Source organism: Vidua macroura, chromosome 6 (genome assembly GCF_024509145.1).
Source record: "Vidua macroura isolate BioBank_ID:100142 chromosome 6, ASM2450914v1, whole genome shotgun sequence".
Taxonomy (NCBI): Eukaryota; Metazoa; Chordata; class Aves; order Passeriformes; family Viduidae; genus Vidua; species Vidua macroura.
Window position 1 is genome coordinate 46,176,325 of NC_071576.1, and position 20,166 is coordinate 46,196,490.

The following is a 20,166-nucleotide window of genomic DNA, read 5'->3' on the forward strand; positions in this document are numbered from 1 at the left end:
ATGTCCTTCCATACATATATATGGTTGAACATATATGTGGCAGGGAAGAGGTTAAAAGTTGCCCAGGCTGACATGGTCTGTAGTTCTTTGACAGCTTTTTCTCTGCACTGTTTTCTATTGATTAAATAATCTCTATCAGATATGAAGCCCCTTGTTATTGGCACAGTCTATAAATTATTCAGAAGTTATATAAATTCTTATGGTGGGCATGAATTTTTAAATCCTTATTTGGCACTGGGCCAGGAGCTCTGTATTTTTTTCTTCCCCCCTTGCCTGTGAGAAAATGTGCATGTGTTAGATTTTTGTTTTCTAAAAGACAATTTTATCTCGAGTTTTCATGTTTGAATGGATATTGTATTTGATTGCTGGTTACATTTGGGCATTAACAGGTTGGGGCTTTTGGGGAAAAGAAGTAGTAAGAGATTATGCTGTTGTGCTCTGTACCTTTGATTTATTTGTGATGAAAGGTGTTTTTAGCAGTGTGTAGTCATGGATGCCAAGGCACTGCAGCAGCCATCCTATATGGGCACATGATATGGAATGGATTTAGCCAGAGGGATCCTCAACACAGGATGGGCAGAGCTGAGACAGCATCCATCAGGTCACTGCTGCAATTCTGTTACTGACTCTGTACTTGGGGGCTTTCTTCTTCAGAGCTAAGTGGCCTTTGCTGTAACAATCAGGGCCCAGACACACACACAACACTGCCTACCGAAGTCTAAAAGAGAAGTCAGGCACGAGAATGTACTGTGGCTCTGAAGCAACACCTCACAGAATTGCTCATGCCAGAGAATTGCTCCCCTATGGGCCTGCTTTTCCCCAAGCCCAGCATGATTGCCTGGATGGTATCCAAGCACACATCAGGGAGTGAGCAGAGGATACAGTCAGGCTTTTGGGCACAGCTTATTAAGATTTTGTTGCACAAGGTGTAGCATGAATTCCCACCAGGAGCTCTGTAGCCCCTGCTTTGTGCCAGGCTGGTGTCCCTCTAGCGAGCGGTGACACCTGTGCCTCTTCCCTGGCTCCTGGCAGCTCCTGGTCTCCAGGCCCACCCTGAATCCAAACCTCATGTGCACTGGCTCCAGTCCTACCACTGACTGGCCTTCTTCTGGCTGGCTACACATGCTTGTCATTCCAGACAGTCCTAAAACAAGTCAACAGCAGAAGAAAAGGGGGTCAGAGTAGCTGGTTACAAATATTTTCCTTAGCTCTAATCAAGGCTCAGGTAGAATGCTATTCTGCCTTTCAATCCTCTTTTATTTTCTTCCGCCGTATCACAGCACCTGACATCCCACAGCCTCACTACCAAGGTGCATACGTACCACAAAATTAATTTTCACTGCTGAGCCTTTGGAGCAACTCTGACTTTCTGAATTCTCCCTCTGCCTTTAGACGTGTTTCCCTGCAGATGGATTGAATGCCAAAGTCTTGGCCTACCACTAATAAGAACACTCAGAACCTTTTTTTTTTTCCTTTTTTTCTGCATCCTCTGGCATCTCACAGTTCGTTTTCAACAAAATAAACAGAATTACAGGAAAACCCAGCAGGAGAGGACAGGCAGCACAAAGGCCTCTGCAGACATCACCAGAACGGTAAGTCCTTGACTCCTGCTGCCACCTGGTTTTGTATGAGCCAGAAACGTGAGTTGTGCAGAGCTAGGAGGACATTTTAATTTTCTTATCTGCCTCATTGTGATGCACCTTCATCTCTGAAATCAGGAGGTGATGTGTTGTGTACATTGAAATGAGATTTGGGCACTTGCCCAGTGATAGCATTGTACTGATGAAAGATGAGAAAGACATTTATATTTGAAAAAGGTGCTGAGGAATGCATGGCACACTTCAGAGAATAATTCTCTGGTGTCCACTCCTCTCAAAACAGATCCTGTTCAAAACAGATTTGATCAGCTTAAAACAGATTTGATCAAAACAGATTTGATCAGCTTAAAATGCTGATCAAATTGGATGACATAGACATGTAAAATAAATGCTGCCACAAAATTTGAAATCTTAAATCTTCTTTATGTTGAAGATTTGAAAATCATTCATCATAAATCCACACATATCTGTATGCATCTTGACGTAGAAATTTACAGATATATATACACAGACATCAATGGAAAGGGAATCAAGAAATACCAGTATTACAATCTGAAAGAAAAGGGCATGAGTGGTCATATGCAATTTTTTTTTAATTTTATTTCCCCTCCCCACCAAGCCCCTGACAGCTGAAATTAAATAGTTAATCAAATGAGATCAAAACAAATAAGGCCACCCCTGTTGAGAGTTCTGCAACAGAACTATATCAGTTGGCTTAATCCCCTCTGGAGAGGGAAGTTCCATCTCCTGTGGACTGTCTAATGGCCCTTAGCTTGCCATGCTAACAGCTCCTCCAACAGGGGACAAGTGCTTTTCTGTGATCCAAAGAAAAGCTGAATGTACAGCATAAAACACAGTACATAAAACTCTGTGTAGGGTCAGCTCAGGAAAGACCTTTTATATACAGGGCACAGAGAAAAGAGGATCATCCCCCAGGTTCACACAGCTCATCTGCAATGCAGAAATCACCAAAGGAGTGTGTCCCTCCAGTGTGTATTACAGAACACACCAAAATTTTGTTATTATCTGTTACTGCCTTACTCCTTCTCTTAGTACATGTCCCACCGTGGAAGTGTTCAACATCAGCTTGGGTGAGGCTCTGAGCAACCCAGTCTAATCAAAGGTTCCCTGCCCATGGCAAGGGAGGGGTGGAACTGGATGATGTTTAAGGTCCCTTCCAACCCAATCCATTCCGTGATGATTCTATGATTTGTCTTTCTCTAAAATTCCTGACTGTTTTCACTTCCTTAGTCAAACTGACTGGTGCACACACAAGTTTTGGTAGCCCACTGATCATTCCCCATACCAGGCCACTTTGATTCATTTTGATCTTTAAGAAAGGGAGGATGAACTCCCCATCCTGGCTGTTTTGTCTACTGACATTATATGATGGGAGAGATGGAGGCATTGATTGTCTGTAGCTATTTCTAAATTATCTGTTACTGTGGACTCCCAGTCTTGCTTGAAGGCCATCAGTGTGATTATAGAACAAGTATGAAATAATTCAACTGACAGTAATATTGCTCGTTTAGCCAACACAATATATATCTGAGGCTGTATGTCACTTACAGAGAACCACAGTGCCCTCTGTTTCCCCCCCCCTCACCTAGATGTGTAGTCCAGAGTCTTACTAAATAAGACAACTCGAAATGATGGATAAAGAGATTAAATAATAGATTTCATAGCTATCTCCACCTATCTATCCATAGCTATCTTGGCAAAAAGAACCTACCAAAATAAACAGAAAAAGACTGCTTGGCTAACACGCATATGCTAACAGATTCTTCTTATTTTTTAAAAATCATTCTTGCTGTTAAATAAACTGTGGAAAAAGGATTTGATTCATGGTTGCATTAGGAATCTACTCAACCAAAGCCCCTTGTCACAAATTAAATCATAAACTAAAAGTCAAACATGATTTGTGAAATTAACAGTTATCAAGGAAATGCTCCCCAGTGCTGCATTGTGATTAGTCTCTGGCTTCTGAAATATCACCCATAATTCATGAGCTTCTCTGAAACCATGCCACTACTGCTAGAGCTGGGATGGCATGCATGATGGAAAGGTGCTGCCACAACCAAAGAGCAATCCCTTTCCTGATGCTGGTGAGAACCAGAGGTCACTGTGTCTTATTATTTGGGAAGGTACATGCAAACACAGTTCTCAGCCACCACACACTTGCAACACCTCACCCCTCCACAGGCACTCTCTTCCACCTCTCAGATTTATCAAAGGCCACAGTTGTTTCTAATTTTGAACACGGAGGCTTGGCAGAAGCTCTGCATTGTGCCCTTTCTTTAAAATAGCGACTAATAAAAAAAAGAAACTTAATTAACAGTCATTTGTTCTTTCAGTGTCAGTATCTTTCCGCAGAGGGATTTGGTGCCTTTGCAGGGGGATGCAGACAGCTTAATCTTACAGGCAGAGGAGCTACAGCACAAAGCAGACTTAGTGATTGTTAAAGGCTAAATGGTCATTGGCAAAGCATGCTTTGGAGCCCAGCATGTTTTAGAAGCCAGGATATCCAGACATAGCTTAAAGATATGGGATGCTTTACTTTTCAAGGTGATTTTCATAATGAAGATGCTTTCCTGCCAATAAATGCAGTATTTTTTTTTTTTTTTTAATAATAGTGTAACACCATTCCCACTGCTCTGAGCACCAGATACTTTCCACAAGGAGCAAAATAGCCCCCCCAAGTCTTCTGGAGTAAAGAAGGAAAGCTCAGCTTCTGGCCTCACAGGCATTCAGAACAAGAAGAAAGCTTCAGCACCTCTACAGCCCATCCCCTCATGGCCTTTCTTCTGCGTGTATTCATACACTGTGCAAGAGTGGGTACTTGTGTGAGTGCACCTAGGGTTACACAACACAGAAACCAACATCACAAAGAAGAACATTCCCTCTCTTTTAATCAAAAAAGGGGTCTCATCCCCCCCCCTTCACCTGAATACAGAGAAAATGTCCTCTGCCTCTCTTTTCAGATTAAAGGAGAACATACTCCCTGTAAAGCCTGATTTCCCTTTGCTGCCTGTCTGCACACAGAGCAGATTTGGGTCTCTGTCCTCATCTGCAGCAAACAGGGCTTCATGAAGCTATGACCATTTATGCCACTGAGGACAGAGCATTCAGCTCTGAAAACATCTGAGCCAGCCTCCACCCAGCGCCTGCACGAGCTCTTTCTGGCAACTGCATTCTACCACGGATGGCAGGCTCTTCCCCAAAGGAGGAGGGGAAGCCAAAGGAAATTACTGCCTGCTCTACTAAGCTAACCCTTAGGCAGAGAGGCCTCACTTCTCAGAACAGGAATTCATTTCTCCAGCAACAAGACTGGATGAATAGTCCATGAGGGACTGTTACCTCTATTCAACACACTTTCTTTGGATAAACAGTCATTCCCCTCTTGTGTTGAGACACTAAAAAGAGGTCACCAGTGGATGGTGACTTTTAAAAACTGTTTAATCTTTTTTTAACCACTCTCTGCTACCTGTAATAACCTGTTAAAAAGCTGGAAATAGCAGAGTTCCCTACAGGGTCACCCTTTTCTATTTGGAGAACATTGATTTTTGTCCTGTTGTGTCACGATTAATGTGGCCTGTTTGTCTGACAACAGATACAACATATTTAGTGCCCTAAATCAAGCTAAAGTGATTGTCTGTGGACAACGTCTCTATCTGGCACTGGAAATAATATGGAGAAAAAAAAATCTTAAAAAAAAAAAGCTTTGCTACATAACTGTCACTGCAGAACCATCATGGGACTACAGTGGCCTTTAAAACCAAAATCTGTTGCTGATGGAGAAAATTTAAAACACTTTTCATAAGAGTTGAGCGTTTCAATGAAAACTGTTAGACAAAGGAGGTTATCCAAATTATCTACTCTAAGTCTGTTACAGCTTTGATTCAAAATGGTTCCAGATCTTACAGGTACAAGCTTTTATTCTCTCTTGCTATTTCAGAGAAAACATTGGTTTGTCCTCTTTCTTCTATTTTAAGTAGGAAAAGAAACAGCATATAATTCTTATAAGTAAAGGCTCACTCCAGGAAAGATATTGAGGTGCTGGAGAATGTCCAGGGAAGGACAATGAAGGGTCTAGGACACAAGTCCTGTGAGGAGTGGCTGATGGAGTCAATATGTTTGGCCTGGAGAAAAGCAAGCTCGGGGGGAGCTTGCTGAATGGAGGCTGTAGCCAGGTGGGGGTCAGTCTCCTGTCCCAATTAAAAAGTGACAGGATGAGAAGAAATGGCCTTCAATCACACTAGGGAAGGTTTGGATTGGATATTAGGAACAATTTCTTCACTGAAAGGGTGGTCAGGCATTGAAACAGGCTGTCCAGGAAGTAGTAGAATCATCATTCGTGGAAGTGTTAAAAAAACACGTGGACGTGGCACTTGGGAGCATGATTTAGTGGTGGATATGGCAGCAGTAGGTTAATGGTTGGACAATGATAAATTTTCCTTAATGAATCCATGAAAGTACAGGAAAGAACATGAGAAAAGCCAGGGAAATAATGAGTGTTCATTCCTTATCCAAATACCAAATATCACACAGACACCAGCAGAGGGTGAAAGCACAACTGTTCCATTCTTTCAGAAATGTTACCAAGTTCCAAAACCCTGATCTCCCTCCCTCCTTCCATTTCCCTTTCTCTGGCAAAAGCCATTAATACCTACAAATATTTTTTATTTTCGTAAACGTCATGCAGCTTTAAAACATGGGGATGTTCTATCAACTTCAGGATGGCTATTTCCCGCTCCACCTGGAAGAAACAAAAAGAAACAGAGAAGATTAGAAGCTTGGTCTTAGAATACATTAGGTATTGTCACACATTTTCTTCCCATTTATCAATTTTCCACTCCTCCTCATATGCAGAGGATACGGAAAATTGTAACAATGTGTCACTCACATAATTTAAGAAAAATTCAATTTATTCAGCCTCAGCACTCCTTGCCCTGCAGAACTGAAAACCAGCAAAATTTCAAGGTTGAAAGTAAAGTCCCAAATCTACCACAGAAAATTAGCTGTGGGAGTTACATGAACATTCAAGGCTGCTCCTGCCTCACAATCCAAAGCCAATGACGTATTCTCAAAGTACAGAAACACTAAGATGTCATGGAGGGCTCTCCTGACCTCCCACAGCCACAGGTGTGGCTGCTCTACAAACTGCATACTCAATTAATGTTAGAAAATCCCCATCCTGAAGAACTTGCCATGCATGTAGGGGAGAAGATATACAGCAGTGTGATTTTATAGCTCCAGAACTGAGGTGCAGAAAGGGAAAGAAATATAAAATGTTACATAAGAAGTACAAGGCAGAACAAGAAATTAAACCAGATTACTGGAGATGCAGTGTTCAGAGCCTTAAGTGCAAGACTGTGCTTTCCCTCAATTCCCAGTCCGCCCAAGTGTGGCTACTTCCAAGAGCATGTTTTCAGTGCTGAGTTAACAAGTTGTGACTAAGTCCCAGTAATTAGTGCAAGCCCTGTTCTCACGCAAAATTTGTATCATGACCACTAAGGGTATTCATTAGAGATGGAGTCAGTGCAATTCCTCAGCTGTTAGCAAAATCACTTAGCTGCTCGAAACCACACTGTAACTGATCTGATTTGACCTAGGCTAAGTTGAAGGGAGTTAATGTAGCACTGCAGAGACTCTGGGTATGTGAAATAAACTCTGCAACAAGATGCAGTGAAAGCATTGCACAGTTGGGCATGCCAAATTTCAAGGAATCCACAAAAGCAGGAAAAAGACCTAAAGAAGCAAACAAGGACAACCAGGTAGAATTTTTTCCAGTCCTTTAAATAACTGATTGTCCCAGAGCTGCTATACTGACAAACAAACCATGAACAAACTACAAAACCATCCCTTAATGTCTCCCCTGCAGGGAGCAGATGAGTAATTAGGAACTTGCCCCAGTACACCTTTAGTTCTTGATGTCCTTTAACTTCCTGAGAGAACATCCTCGACTAAGCCTGAACATAGACAACTTTACCTGAATGCCAGTAGGATACTCTGCAGGAAATTAGAAAGTGGTAGTTTGCAGCACCATGCAGAGGAGGATTTCCCACCATGTTGGTTATCACCCCAGATCTCTCTTCCTCTACAGCACCACATAAAAACAGCAAAAGCAACTTTTGCACTGCATCATCCTTAGCCTTCCTCACATACCAGGATGGAAGAAAGTATATTTGTGCCAATCTCAGTCTTTCAAAGACACTTATTCCTCTCTGCAGAGTCAAAAGTCATCTGAGAGATTCCACTTCCACACTTGGGATCTCTGAAAATAGCTCCTTCAGAGAAGTGGGGAATGCAGTTAAACATGTATGTATGCAGTTCAGCACTGCCAGAACTGCTAGGATACAGTGCTTGATGGTGACAGGTCTGTGGGTGTTAACTTACTCATGACCAGCACTCTGATGAAAGCTACTTATACAAACAGGAAACAAAAGCTGGGTAGGTTTCAACTGTTCAGCTATTTCACCATAGACCCAGGGGTAGCTAGTTTATTCAATTTTTTGCCTCCTCTTCAAAAAGACCTGTTACTCTTCTCTCTTACAAGATATGCACTAATATTTGCAGAGGGCTTGTTCAACCCTATAATTGATAAAAGTTGGATTTGCTTCAAAAAGGAGGAAAAACAAAACAGAAGAAGCACCCACTCTCACAACACTCTCCCAGTAGTACTGAGATTCAGCATCAGCAACATGTACGTCAGCTGCTCAGAAACTGCAACTCCAACAAAGTTACTTTTGGATGGGGTAGTACAGGTATTTCATGGGGAATGTGACCAGTGCACTAGCTATGACAAGGATAACCCCAGTATTCCTATGAAAAATAAAACTCCCTGCAGACGGGCTGTGTAACTGCATTGGCATTTCACTTCAGAGAAACCTCTCGGTTGGTTCAGTGCCAATGTAAGTTCAGATCAAGTGAGTGATGGATGGCAGCATACAGTCAGAGTCCAGCTTGGTTACTGTCCTACAGCATGAGAAGAGGCAGTGACTTATGGCTACCACTTGGAAGAGGGAATTCAGCTACAGCATTGTGTGGGCTAGGTTTGGTAACAGACAATCAGAATAGAAAAGCAGTATCTACTTATGACATACAGATTTACTCTAGGAACCAAGTGAAAATAATTAACCCAAGTTGTTTTTCTTTCACCATAAGTGTGTGAGTGTAAAAGGTTCTATGCATATTTTTAAATTCCTGGGAACTAAATCCTAAAAGGAAATACAGTTTGGGGTCTCAATTTCAAGCCAGGTATGTAGAGAGCATCTGTTTTGATGTGCCTGGCAGTATTTGACTGCAGTGTGTTCAGCTCAGTGGTGTGCTGTCTATGCCAGTCAGCTTTCCAGTCTGCTACCTCTTCTATCTGTAAACCAAGGACAAAACTGATCTACTTATCTCAAGTAAGACGTTCAAGTAATGCCCTTGGGCATTTATGAAGGAAAAACGTCATTACTGTACTTCTCGTAGTCCAGGACTTTGCCCTATGTAGAGGCACAAGATACTAATGGTTGTATTATTTTAGGATCTAGAGATTCCCAGTTCTCTAAACAGCAGTGTGATAAAGCTCATCCTCAAAAAATCTTACAGCAGTGTCCTGCCTCTTTGTCCTTTTAAAGCAAGACAAGAATTCAGAGAAATATGCAACAGACCACCTTCTCAGAATTATTGCTGCAGTCAGTACTGATGGGTGACTCCCCTGGATCCTGGTAATTTTTTATATGCCTACAAAGAATCCATTAATTGATACGGGTTGGACACAGACTGTAGATCTCAATAGCAATATCACTGATGCACGGCTCAGGAGGATGTAGGAGCCATCATGTTGCTAGGAAAGGAGAGGTATCTGAACTCATTAGCAAAATAAGAGAGGCCTGAAATAGCATGCAGCTTTGCCCTCTTTCCCCAGAGCTTTGCCAGCCCCTGGCATGCCTTCTTTTTGCACAGTCCTGTGTTTGCAAGCCATGGAATGCTGTCCAGCTCCGAGCTGGCAAGGACAGGGGAGAGGAGAAACCCTGCAGGGGTGTTTACTTTAATGCACATGCAATTATCAGAAAGCAGGGCAAGCTCAGAATAGCCTGTCTAGGGAGGCTCAGAGCCTGTGATAAACAGGAAACATGGACAAACATTTGCCTAATGGTTAAAAGAGAAAGGAATAAAGCAAACCTTTTCTGTTACATGAATACTGGGTCACATCACAGGATCCCAACCAAAGCCAGGGTTGCCTCATGCCGTGGTGGGCTACTGACTGTGCCTTGAAACTGGGAGAAACAGCTGTGAAAGGCTATGCAGGGCAAAAGGAGACACACTGGTAACATGTAGCTGTGCAGGTGCCATGAAGGTGCCAATTAGAGGTTCTAAAAATCTGTGCAGGAGGTTGATTTGACAGGATGCTACAGTGATTCAGCTAATGACAAAGTGCAACATGGGAGCAATGTGACCCATAGAGGAATCATACAATACTTTGCATCCCTCTCCTCCATCTCTACTTCACTGTCATTCTCCCCCAGACGAAATCACATGTCTCTGGTTTAAGCCCATCTTGTAGCAAATTGGCACTGGCAGCAAATGCTCTGCTGTCTTGCCTTTTGAGTCAGGCACACACAGTGTTAATTCACTAAGAAGGCAAGGAAGGCAGGTCAAGGGAGCCTGATAGTTTGTCTCAGTGAAGAAGGAAATTTTCCTTTTCTCTTGCATTCATTAGCTCAGTAGCTATTGGGTCACTCACGACCCATCTGCTCCTTGAAAAATGAGGCTCACAGCTGTCTCATGTTACCAGGCTGTATTTTATCTATCAAACCTGTGCAAGCACTACGCAACAGCTATTGGTAGCAGTTTTTCAAAGCACGCCTACATGCAAAAAGCTGGGGGACAGCAGATGACATATCTCCTTGGAAGCTTTGAAGCTCACCAGCAGCACACCAGAAAGCCCTCTCTTTCTCCATTAGCATCCATAGCTCCCATATGGCTCAAAACGCTGGCTTGAGAAGGAATTCCAGAGCTGCAGAAATGGGGAAGGGCAGCAAAGCCCTGCAGGATGCAAACATGTTATACTGTTTTCCCTGCTCACAGAGCAAAATGGTGCAGGGAGGGAAGGCGTGGTAGGTTTTCTTGTGAAAATCAAGCTCTCTCTAATGTTGACCCTACTTTGAGGTAACTAATGAAATAGTTTTCAGAACTCATGGCTGTCCCTGAGTTACAAGAAACTCATCCAGGACATGATCTTTCCTGAATTCAGAATTCTCTACACTCAGAATGAACTTCAAAGGATGCAGAGATTTGGCTGCTTGTCCAACTTCTTAGGCTAGAACTCAGGTTGGAAGCCTTGTACCAGAGCACCTACTTTCTCTAATGTCTGGCCTGCTGTGCAGTAATTTGCATTTCCATGATGAGGGCACAGAAAGCAGAGTAAATCACTCTGGTATTTCACTGAGTTGAAGTGGCAAAACCAAAGGCATCTTATAGGAAAAAATTAATATTAGGTTCTCTGAAAAGTCTGTGTTCCTGCCATAGCAGAATTTCACAGCAAAATACCTGGGGTTTTATTAATTTGGTACTTATGCTTTTATGTTATGTGGGACTGAAAGTTAAAAATGGTGAAAAATGCCTGGCTTTGGTGAAGACTGTCTAGGTCACCTGTTCACTCTTGCCCATAATTACAGAAATAGGCTACTTCTGAAATTGGGAGAGAACAGCATTAAAGCATAAATGGCTTTATACAGCAAGTAACTGCAAGCCCATTATGCCCTATAGAGTCACCACTGCTGTGATGGGACATCATTCCTCCAAACAGATAAGCCATTACCAGATCTAAGCAATACCAAAACATCTAATGCATTATATCAGTTGGATCCACAATTTCTATGGGAGCTTAAATAGAGTTGAAGTGGAAAAATATCAGGGTTTAAGTGATTAAACATTAAAGTATCTTCTTCTACAGCTCTGAATTCGGCTGATTTTTTTTTGGTAAAATGACCTTTCATTACCTTTATCCAAAACTTATTCAGTAGTTTATTATGAATGCAAATGGAGGACCATGAAAGTTGTGCATCTGTGGGGAGTATTTCTTGCTACTGTTGTAGCCATTAACCTCACATTTCTGAATATACTGAGCCAGATTCAAAATGTATTGAAGTCAACAAAAGACATCAATCGACTTAAGTGGGATTTGAATCAGACCTTCTAATGATCATTAAGTGGTATCTGGAAGAAATCTTCTATTACACAATTTTGACTAATTAAATGTTTTAACATGAATTCAGGTTTTCTGTTAAGTACTAGTAATTACAAGAAGATGTTACAAAAAGTGGATAAATGAGGGGGAAAACTAGACTTAGATCTCCATAGAATCAGACAGCTAGACAATGCTCTACAAAATACTTACAACAAACAGACAAAATTACTGGAAAGCTAAGCAATTCCTCATTTTACTGAAGGCTCTATTATGGGCTTATTCCACCACAATTTTTGTTTGCATATGTGTTTCTCAAAGCTATTTTCCCATAAATGAAAATGAAAATAGGTATGTGTGAGAAGCAAGTGGCATGCATATTTGATTTTAAAATTTGCATATGCAGACTTCTATACCATGAAGCTTTAGGAGGGAAATTTACTTTCCACAAACTAGTATTATACCAAAATGTCAGTTTCTGCTTGTCCCTTCAAACTGCAACTCTTAAAGCTCCACTGAATTTCAAAATTTAGCATAAAGTCTGAGAGTATGAAGTTGCCTGGATGGATACTGTGTTAATTTTCTTGGAATTCCTTTCTGCTGTTGCCAATGCACATCCACAATAGGATTCATGGCCTGGCCTGACACACAGATTCCAAGGTCTTGAAGGGACAGATCCTACAGGTTATCCAGCCATGGAAAATCCTACCCAGGAACGTCATGGTTTAACTCTGTAGTTAACACCTGCTGTGTTCCTCAGGGCTATGCCATCAGCTCCCAAGTAAACATGGCACTTTGACTTATCTGCAGCGTATGCTGCTTTAAGAAGCATCAGGGCTTCATGCAAGAGACACTAATGGGAGCTGACAAGGAGTGGATTTATTCATTCAGCACTTGAGATTATCTGTTGCTCAGTGGTACACAGCTAACGAGTGACTGACACACAAGTCTCTGCCAGCAGTCAGCAGAATAGGTCCCTTTCACTGGAAGGCAAATAGCCTCCCTGTGCCTCCTGCCACCTTCAGTGAGTGGCACATCCTGGCTGCCATCGCCGAGGAGCGCAGGACACAGGTCATAAATCTGCAGCCACTCTACAAGAGAAATAACCTAATCTTTGACTTGCCTTTCTTTTTCCCTCCTTATCCTGTTTTTTTTATGTTAATGTACACTGTGCTTTCTATAACTCGTGTGCACCCAGCCTGGCATTTATGAGAAACCTGCCAGCCCCACGCAGCAGCCACAGCCAAGTCTGTGTGAACACTGGCAACCGCTGCTCTAAAGCAGCACACAGTCCCTGTCCTGTGTGCAGCCCTCCTTGCCATGCCACATCTACAGTGCTCACCCCAAATGCAGAGCTGTAACTCTACTCCCCTCAGCAAAGCACAGAATCAAAGAATAACCTGAGTTGGAAGAGGCCCCCAAGGGTCCTTAAGTCCAACTCCAGGCCCTACACAGGACACCCCAAGAGTCGCACCATGTCCCTGAGAGTACTGCCCAAATGCTTCTTGAACTCTGTCAGGCTTGGTGCTGTGACCACTTCCCTGGGCAGCCTGTATACAAATATATGCTGAGCTCATTTCAGGGGTGTATATGGCCCCGTGTAGGAAAGCAGTGCAATTCACAAGTAATTTTCCCCCAGAAGTTACTTCTTCTGAAGAGAGAAGGTGCAGCCCTGAACACTTAATGCCTTGTGGGCTGCTATGCTAAGCTACAGAAAAACAGTCACTCCCCACAGAGATAAAAGCTGTAAAATTAAGGGGTATGGAGAGTTCAGCTTCAAATAATACAGGTGCAGAACTTCTTGTATTATTTGAGACATCACAGATTTAATATGGGCAATACCAAACATAACTCTGGAATGCTGGAGCCAAAGAGTGTGTGGAGAATGTAGGAGATGCTGAATCCCATTAATGAAATATGGGCAAGCACAAAGGCGTCAGTATAGCACAGCACAGCAAAATGTTCTGCCAAAAATATAGTGTGGAGCTTCTGAGAGCATTGGTTGAGGATATGATAAGGCAGAGGGGTTCCCAAGAGCACCTAGGAATGGGACTGAGACAGTGAAGTGATGCTGACTGTACCATGGACTGGATCCTTGAGGGAGTCCACCATCAACAGGAAGAGAAATTTAAAAGACAGTTTTGGAAAAGCTTCAAAGGATGACTTCTCTACCATTTCCTATACGTCTCAATTAACCTCTTTTTCTCCATTAGTCACACTGGTCTTGTTTAGCTTTTTGGCATTGTCTTACACAAATGTCCTTTACATTTTCTGTAATACTTTTCCAGAAGCAATCAATGGGATTGCTGTTATTCCCTTCTCTACATCTTTCCTTAATGGCCATCTCTGGTTCCCTAAGAAGAAATAATGCTCCAGGAGAGGGCAGAACAGCTGGAGCTCTGCAGAGATTGGAGGCAGAATGCCAGACTCCGTCCCTGCCTTGCCCTTCTCCACAGCAAGCTAAACAACATAATTGATTTCAAAGAGTGGAAAACAGATAATAAGATTTTTGTTATTATTTTGTTATTCTGCTCTATTCTCCTGTCATTCACTTTTGGTTGCCCCTTAACTCTTTAGACAGATATTTCTATGTATTTGTCTATTAGGATCTCATTTCAGCTGAATTAATAAACTTAGTGAGATACTAACAGCTGATGTCTGGAAGGGATCCTCCAGCCCAGTAGTCCCTCACAGCTGGCAGTCACAGAAGCAGAGTCTGAACCAACCCACAGCTCACCCCTTTGTTTCCAAAATATGGTGTTGAAACACAACTGCATCTCCCAGAGGGACACTATCCCAGACAAACAGCAGCATGGACCTCATCCAGGAACTGTGAAAAGGCCAAGGGCAACACATATTCACAGAGTTCATGTTTGCACTTTGCTTTGCAATTAAGAGGGAGCCTTGAGGGGAGGCCCGGCAGCTGCAGGCAGAGGCATCAACAGCTGACTTCCTGCCAAAGTGTGGAGCCAGTGGCTGGCTACTCAGGGAGGCCAAGCAACCCTCTAGCCCAATTCTGCTGCCCCAGCAGAAGAATGCCAATGGTTTCTACCACCCTGCAGCATAAATAGCAGCTCCCACCTCACATGCACCAGCTCTGCATTGGTACTTCTATGTCCATTCCATCTTAGGGACACCCAAGAACTGACTGATCCCAAGAAATACTTCTTCTTATCTGTGATAAAAAATCAGTCTGCTTTGTCCAGAATTCTGCCCCCAGTGTGACTCTCTGGTGACATGACCATATCTGGTGTATCTCTGTAATGGCACGAACCAGTGCTTCAGTTCTAGCCATCCTGCTCACGGGATAGTCTGGATGAGGGATTTTAACTTTTTCTTGGAGATCCACCTCAATCACAAGCATATTTTTTCATATCTTGCAAAGCTGGGCTGAACAGCATGGGAAATCAGCAGTAAACTCTTAATATCTTTATCTCTTGGCTACCTGTTTGGATGTAGCCAATAGCACATGAGCTCAAAGCCTGTTCTCTCAGCTCTGGTGACTCACACAACAAAATTAGTGGCCTCAGTCTCTGCTCCAGGTCAGGAGTAAACTACTGGGGGACAGTTAAATGGCTTGTCATAATTCTTTCCCCTCCCTCACCTACTGCACCTCAGTTTAGTGAAAAGGCACAAGCTTTCACAATGATGCTAACCCTGACACAACAGCTTTGTCTGTGGTGCCTGTCACCTCTTCCATCACATCAGGGATACAGCAAAAACAGCAGCACTGTCTGGGAGCTTTCCATTGGGCTTTAATCTTGAAAAGAATGACTAATAAGGCAGGAATTGAAGTACAAAGCAAGAGACAGAAAGAGAGAGGAGAAAAGGAAATAAAATGGCCTATTTTGCCTCAGTCTTGAGGCTGCCTGTGCTCACTCCCTGCCTCTCCTCAGGTTCAGCCTGCAACAGAAGACATTACAGCAAGACTTGTACTCCCCTCAGTGAAGACAACATCTTCCTGTTTTGTACAAGCAACAGAAGCTGCAGAAAATTAGTCCATTGCTGCCATCAGCAACCAGGATCTCTCACAGCTGGGAGTTAAGAGATCAAAGACAGCAACAAAGGAACATTTTATTTCTCAGTTAATTTATCTCTGCTCTTCTCATATCCTTCTCATCACACACCAGTCCCTTATTGCTGGAGGTGCTGATGACATCTTGCAGACTATCAACATCAATATCAGGATCAAGAAGCCTCTTGGTAAGCAACGTTTACAAACAACATTGTAAAGATAGTTTCTCGAGCATCTCAAAACAAGTGATGGGGATAAGCTGTCTTTCCTTTTCCTCATTGTCTGAACCTACTTAGGAAATGAGGACTTAAGACACCTCTGGCCATATCCAGCATATGCTCTGGTGCTGAATACAATAATTTGTCACATCTTCATTATGTTTTCCAATACATTATTCAGTCAGGTCAGACTTTCAGAAGTACTTGGCACTGACCTATCTCCTTATCTCAAAGTTCGTGGGACTCTTACTACTAATTGAGAACAGAGCCAACCAGTAATGATTGGCAAATTCCATCTTTAAGTTCTAGGTCTCTAGAGATGGGTCTCGTAATATGAGGCCTGCCTTTCTATTAATGAGTGTGTGCCTGCAGTATTTCAGAGCCATTCTAAGTTGTAATGGTGAATTCTTCAGCTTCAGCACATTAAGCCATAGCCAAACATATTCCCTACCCTAAAACAGGTCTGCTTTTCCACATAGTGACAATCACTTCTGCAATATGGTTTTGAATAACCCATGTCACTCCAAAACAAGCTATATTGGTGTGACAAGTGTTGTACTGCAGTGCAGATGCACCCACCAGCACAGCATTGTTGCATAGAGATCAGGGAGAGCAATGAAATTAAGGCATTTCAAATTTGAGAAGGTGGCGTTTTTATTATTTCTGAAGAAGTTGTGGTTGTGCATCTTCAAAATAGTCAACCTAGGTGCCATTATTTGAATCTCTTCCCATTCCTTTGTATCTGTCCTATGTATCACATCTAACACAGAATTCACAGCTATTTGGCTTTTGAGGAATAGCAAAGATAGGATGCAACACTTTGGTAAGTCAGGTGACAACACATTGCTAAAGGAAGTGCTAATGACTCAAAAATTACTTCGGTAAAGCAATAGAAAAGTTCCAACGTTTAGCAAATTAACTTTATTCTCTGAGGACAGTGGACTTGGATGGACATGCTTATTCCAGTCATTCCTGAAAGCGGCAGAGAATGCATTCTAGAAAAAAAGATGAGAATTTGAAAACTGGGGCTCACTTAAATCATACCACCTTAGGCCTGTACACCTTGGGATGCCTTGGCACATATACAGGCATCCTGCTTTCACAATCTAATTCAAACTCCCTTGCACTTGCCAAATACTTTAAAATATATGTATGTGCAGATCGTGAAGTGCTCACAAACATTTTGCTGAGAAGATGGCAGGCTAAATTTGAAACCAGCAATATTTGAAATGGACAGCTCAGCCAGATGTAACCCCCTCCCACCCCAACCTTTCAGTGTTTTCTTCAAGAGATCACATTCATTAGTCAGCAAAGGATGCTGTTCATGTCATCCTCTCTCTGCAGAAAGGAAAACCAATTACCTCTCTTTATTGGGGACATAAATAGCTCCCTTCTTTCCAATGGAGAAAGCCTTTTCCCCAAGCTTATACTGCCTCCCACACAAACACAGGACAGACAAAAAAGCAACCAAAATCTTGCTGAGGCGGATGCCATGCTGAGGAAGCCCAGCAGTAACCTCAGATATGAGGAAACAGTGCCTGTGCTGTGAGGTTCACGTGTTGAATCCTGGCTTATGCAAATGTATTTGTGAGGAAATTAGCACAGAAGTGCTCTCCTTGCACCATACAGAACCCAAAGTACCAGCAGTTGGTAAGGAATTGTGGTGATTTTAGGAGGCCATCCCTCTTCCCTGCAGAGATCTGCATAACCGTTAAACAGAGTTTTTCCCTTCCTTGGTAACAGTCTTACTCCATGCCAAGTGAGGATAACTTGAGGGTTTATCCACAGTTTTGTCCTGTCCTGTATTATTCTGCTACCCACATGTTCCTGTATTTAGAGTAGGGCAATGTTACACATCTAAACTAGGAGCCTCTTCTTTATTTTAGAGTGCATTCCTTATAGTACCACAGAAGCCACATAGAAACAACCACATTCTGTGAAATCCTAGAGACTGAGAACCCTTTTTTTTACTATTCCTCCTCTGGTTTTGCATTTTTATTCTTGCTAATTTTTCCAAATAGTTTCCACATTGTTAACTACTTTTTTTCCTAAGGCAAGAGTGATTTTGCTGGCTATTTTCCACACATTTTCCATGTTCCCTTCAGGATGGCTGGGGACTTGGAACTTGTAGAAAATGTTTTACTTCCATTTCAAGAAAGTGTTTGAAGTGAATGCTTAGTCTATGCCATGACTGTATAGCAATAAAAGCAATAAAAGACAGAGAAGTGATGAAAGGAAGTGAGAAAAAAATCACCTTGCAAGTTCTAGCAAATCTATTGGAGAGTAACATATTTAGTTGGAAATGGTGGCCAATGTGAGTGTTTTTGGTGGCCAACCAGGAAATGGGGATAGTCTTTACTTCTGACCCATTAAACATGCATTTTGCAAAGCTACTTTTTTGATGAGATTCCTTTGGACATGTCTTCATTTACTGTCATTCCTCTTCCTTCTATGAGAACAGTGACCTGTTTGAGAAATCTGAGATGTCTCCACAGGGTATAATTCAGCACTCTCCAGGCTTACCAAGATCCCTGGAGCTCTCATGTGTCTCTCTAATCCCTTATCTTGCTCATGATCTGCAAAAGATCAGTCATGTAAAGCCCACAGGAGAGGAGGCTGCTACCTACCTACTGAAGGCCTGAGTTTGTCAGTTCTACCATCAAACAAATGAGCAAAGCTTCATTTACAGAAAATATACAGAAAGCTCTGATACACTCTTATTAAGGAAATATGAAGCAGTTCTTTATATCTGAAATAAGCAAAAGATGAAAAAATATTTTTTTCCCTTTTTTAAGCTCTTCCTTAAAAGTATTCTGAATATTTTCAAATAAGGCAATGTTCACTGGAGAGAGAAAGAAAATGTGTAGTACATAGCTGTGTCCTCTCTTTGATCTTAACTGTAATGGCCCTTCCTCATGCTTTTCCATCACAGGTGTGGATATTCTTCAGGACTCCAAATGGAAGCCAGCACTTCCAATCAGCTCTTTAATGGGATCACTCTGATGGTGGTCTCCTTTGGACCTGAGGATCTACCTGAAACACCCAGTTTTCAGCAAGTTTCCTTTCTATGAGAAGGGTCTGATGTTTCAAGAGAACCCAGGACCTCAGAGGTGACACAGGACTGCAAGAATCTGCAGAGGGTTTACATGAATGAATGAATTTGAATTTTGAATGTAGGCCAGAAGCAGCCCGCCCAGCCTAATGTTTTCTCCCTTGTACTGTTTATTCAACCAAAAGGATTTTCAGATGACCTGAGGAGATTGCCTTCATGGGTGAGTGTGCATTTTACCAGAAGTCCTATTTGGCAGAATGGCTTTTATTGTAAGCAATTTGGTTCTCTTGCTCCTGCCATGTGCTGCTTTTCTTGGCCTTCTGACAGTCTCCAAATCCTGTGTGAACTTCTCTTTCCCCAGCACATGCACAAACTACATAGTTGAACAATCACTTTACACCTCAAGCACTGCCAAGCAGTTCCTTGTGCAGCTTAGGAGGGCATGTACTGCTGCTCTGTTACAGAAAACCAGGGTGCCCTTCCTTTTGGTTGAAATGCCACCTGCATTTTACAGGAGTGATCCTGAACCAGCAAAACAAATCTAGCAAGCGGTTAAAATAGGAATTGCATTTTATTTTTAACTGAGGTTGGAGAATTTCCTGCTTTCCTTTTTCCTTTCCCCTTATGACACCTCTTTAAATAGAGCTGCTTTCCCCAGCTCCAGACCCACCTAATGCCAAGCGGTCAAGCTATGTTTCTTGAGTCCTTTGTTCACCTAAACAGTATGGGGGTGTGAGATAAGTCCTTGTCGAAGCCACCAACAATTAAAACATCAGCACCACGAGGAGCAGCTGCCTTCCATGCAGTCAGCTCTGTGAGCCAACCCCAGTCCTCTCTCTGCCGTACCAGAGCAGCCCACCTCTCCCTGGGGGATCCCCACAGCCAGCTCTGCAATGGGCCCTGAGCTCTGCTCCTCACATCCAGCCTGCCTGCTCATTAATCATCTGGGATGTGTGTAAAAGGCCATCCAAAGTCCCCCCCTCATTCTCCTTTTGCCTTCTCATTGCCACGAGGAGAAACCCCTTCCCCCACTGCAGTTCCGGCTTGGAGAGAGCGGCAATGCAGGTGCAACTGCTGTACTGTCATGTTAGCTGTTCCGAACAAGGCCT

The 20,166-nt window shown here is 42.6% G+C and overlaps 1 protein-coding gene across 12 annotated transcripts in view; it reads right to left on the reverse strand.

Moving 5' to 3' along the window:
- BRSK2 (BR serine/threonine kinase 2) overlaps nt 1-20,166 on the reverse strand; it is a 303,411-nt gene that overhangs the window by 99,403 nt on the left and 183,842 nt on the right. For all 12 annotated transcript variants that reach the window (XM_053979419.1, XM_053979418.1, XM_053979417.1 and 9 more), the window contains exon 3: nt 6,269-6,354. In XM_053979419.1, coding sequence (XP_053835394.1) covers nt 6,269-6,354 — 86 coding nt within the window. The remainder of the gene's footprint in view (nt 1-6,268; nt 6,355-20,166) is intronic.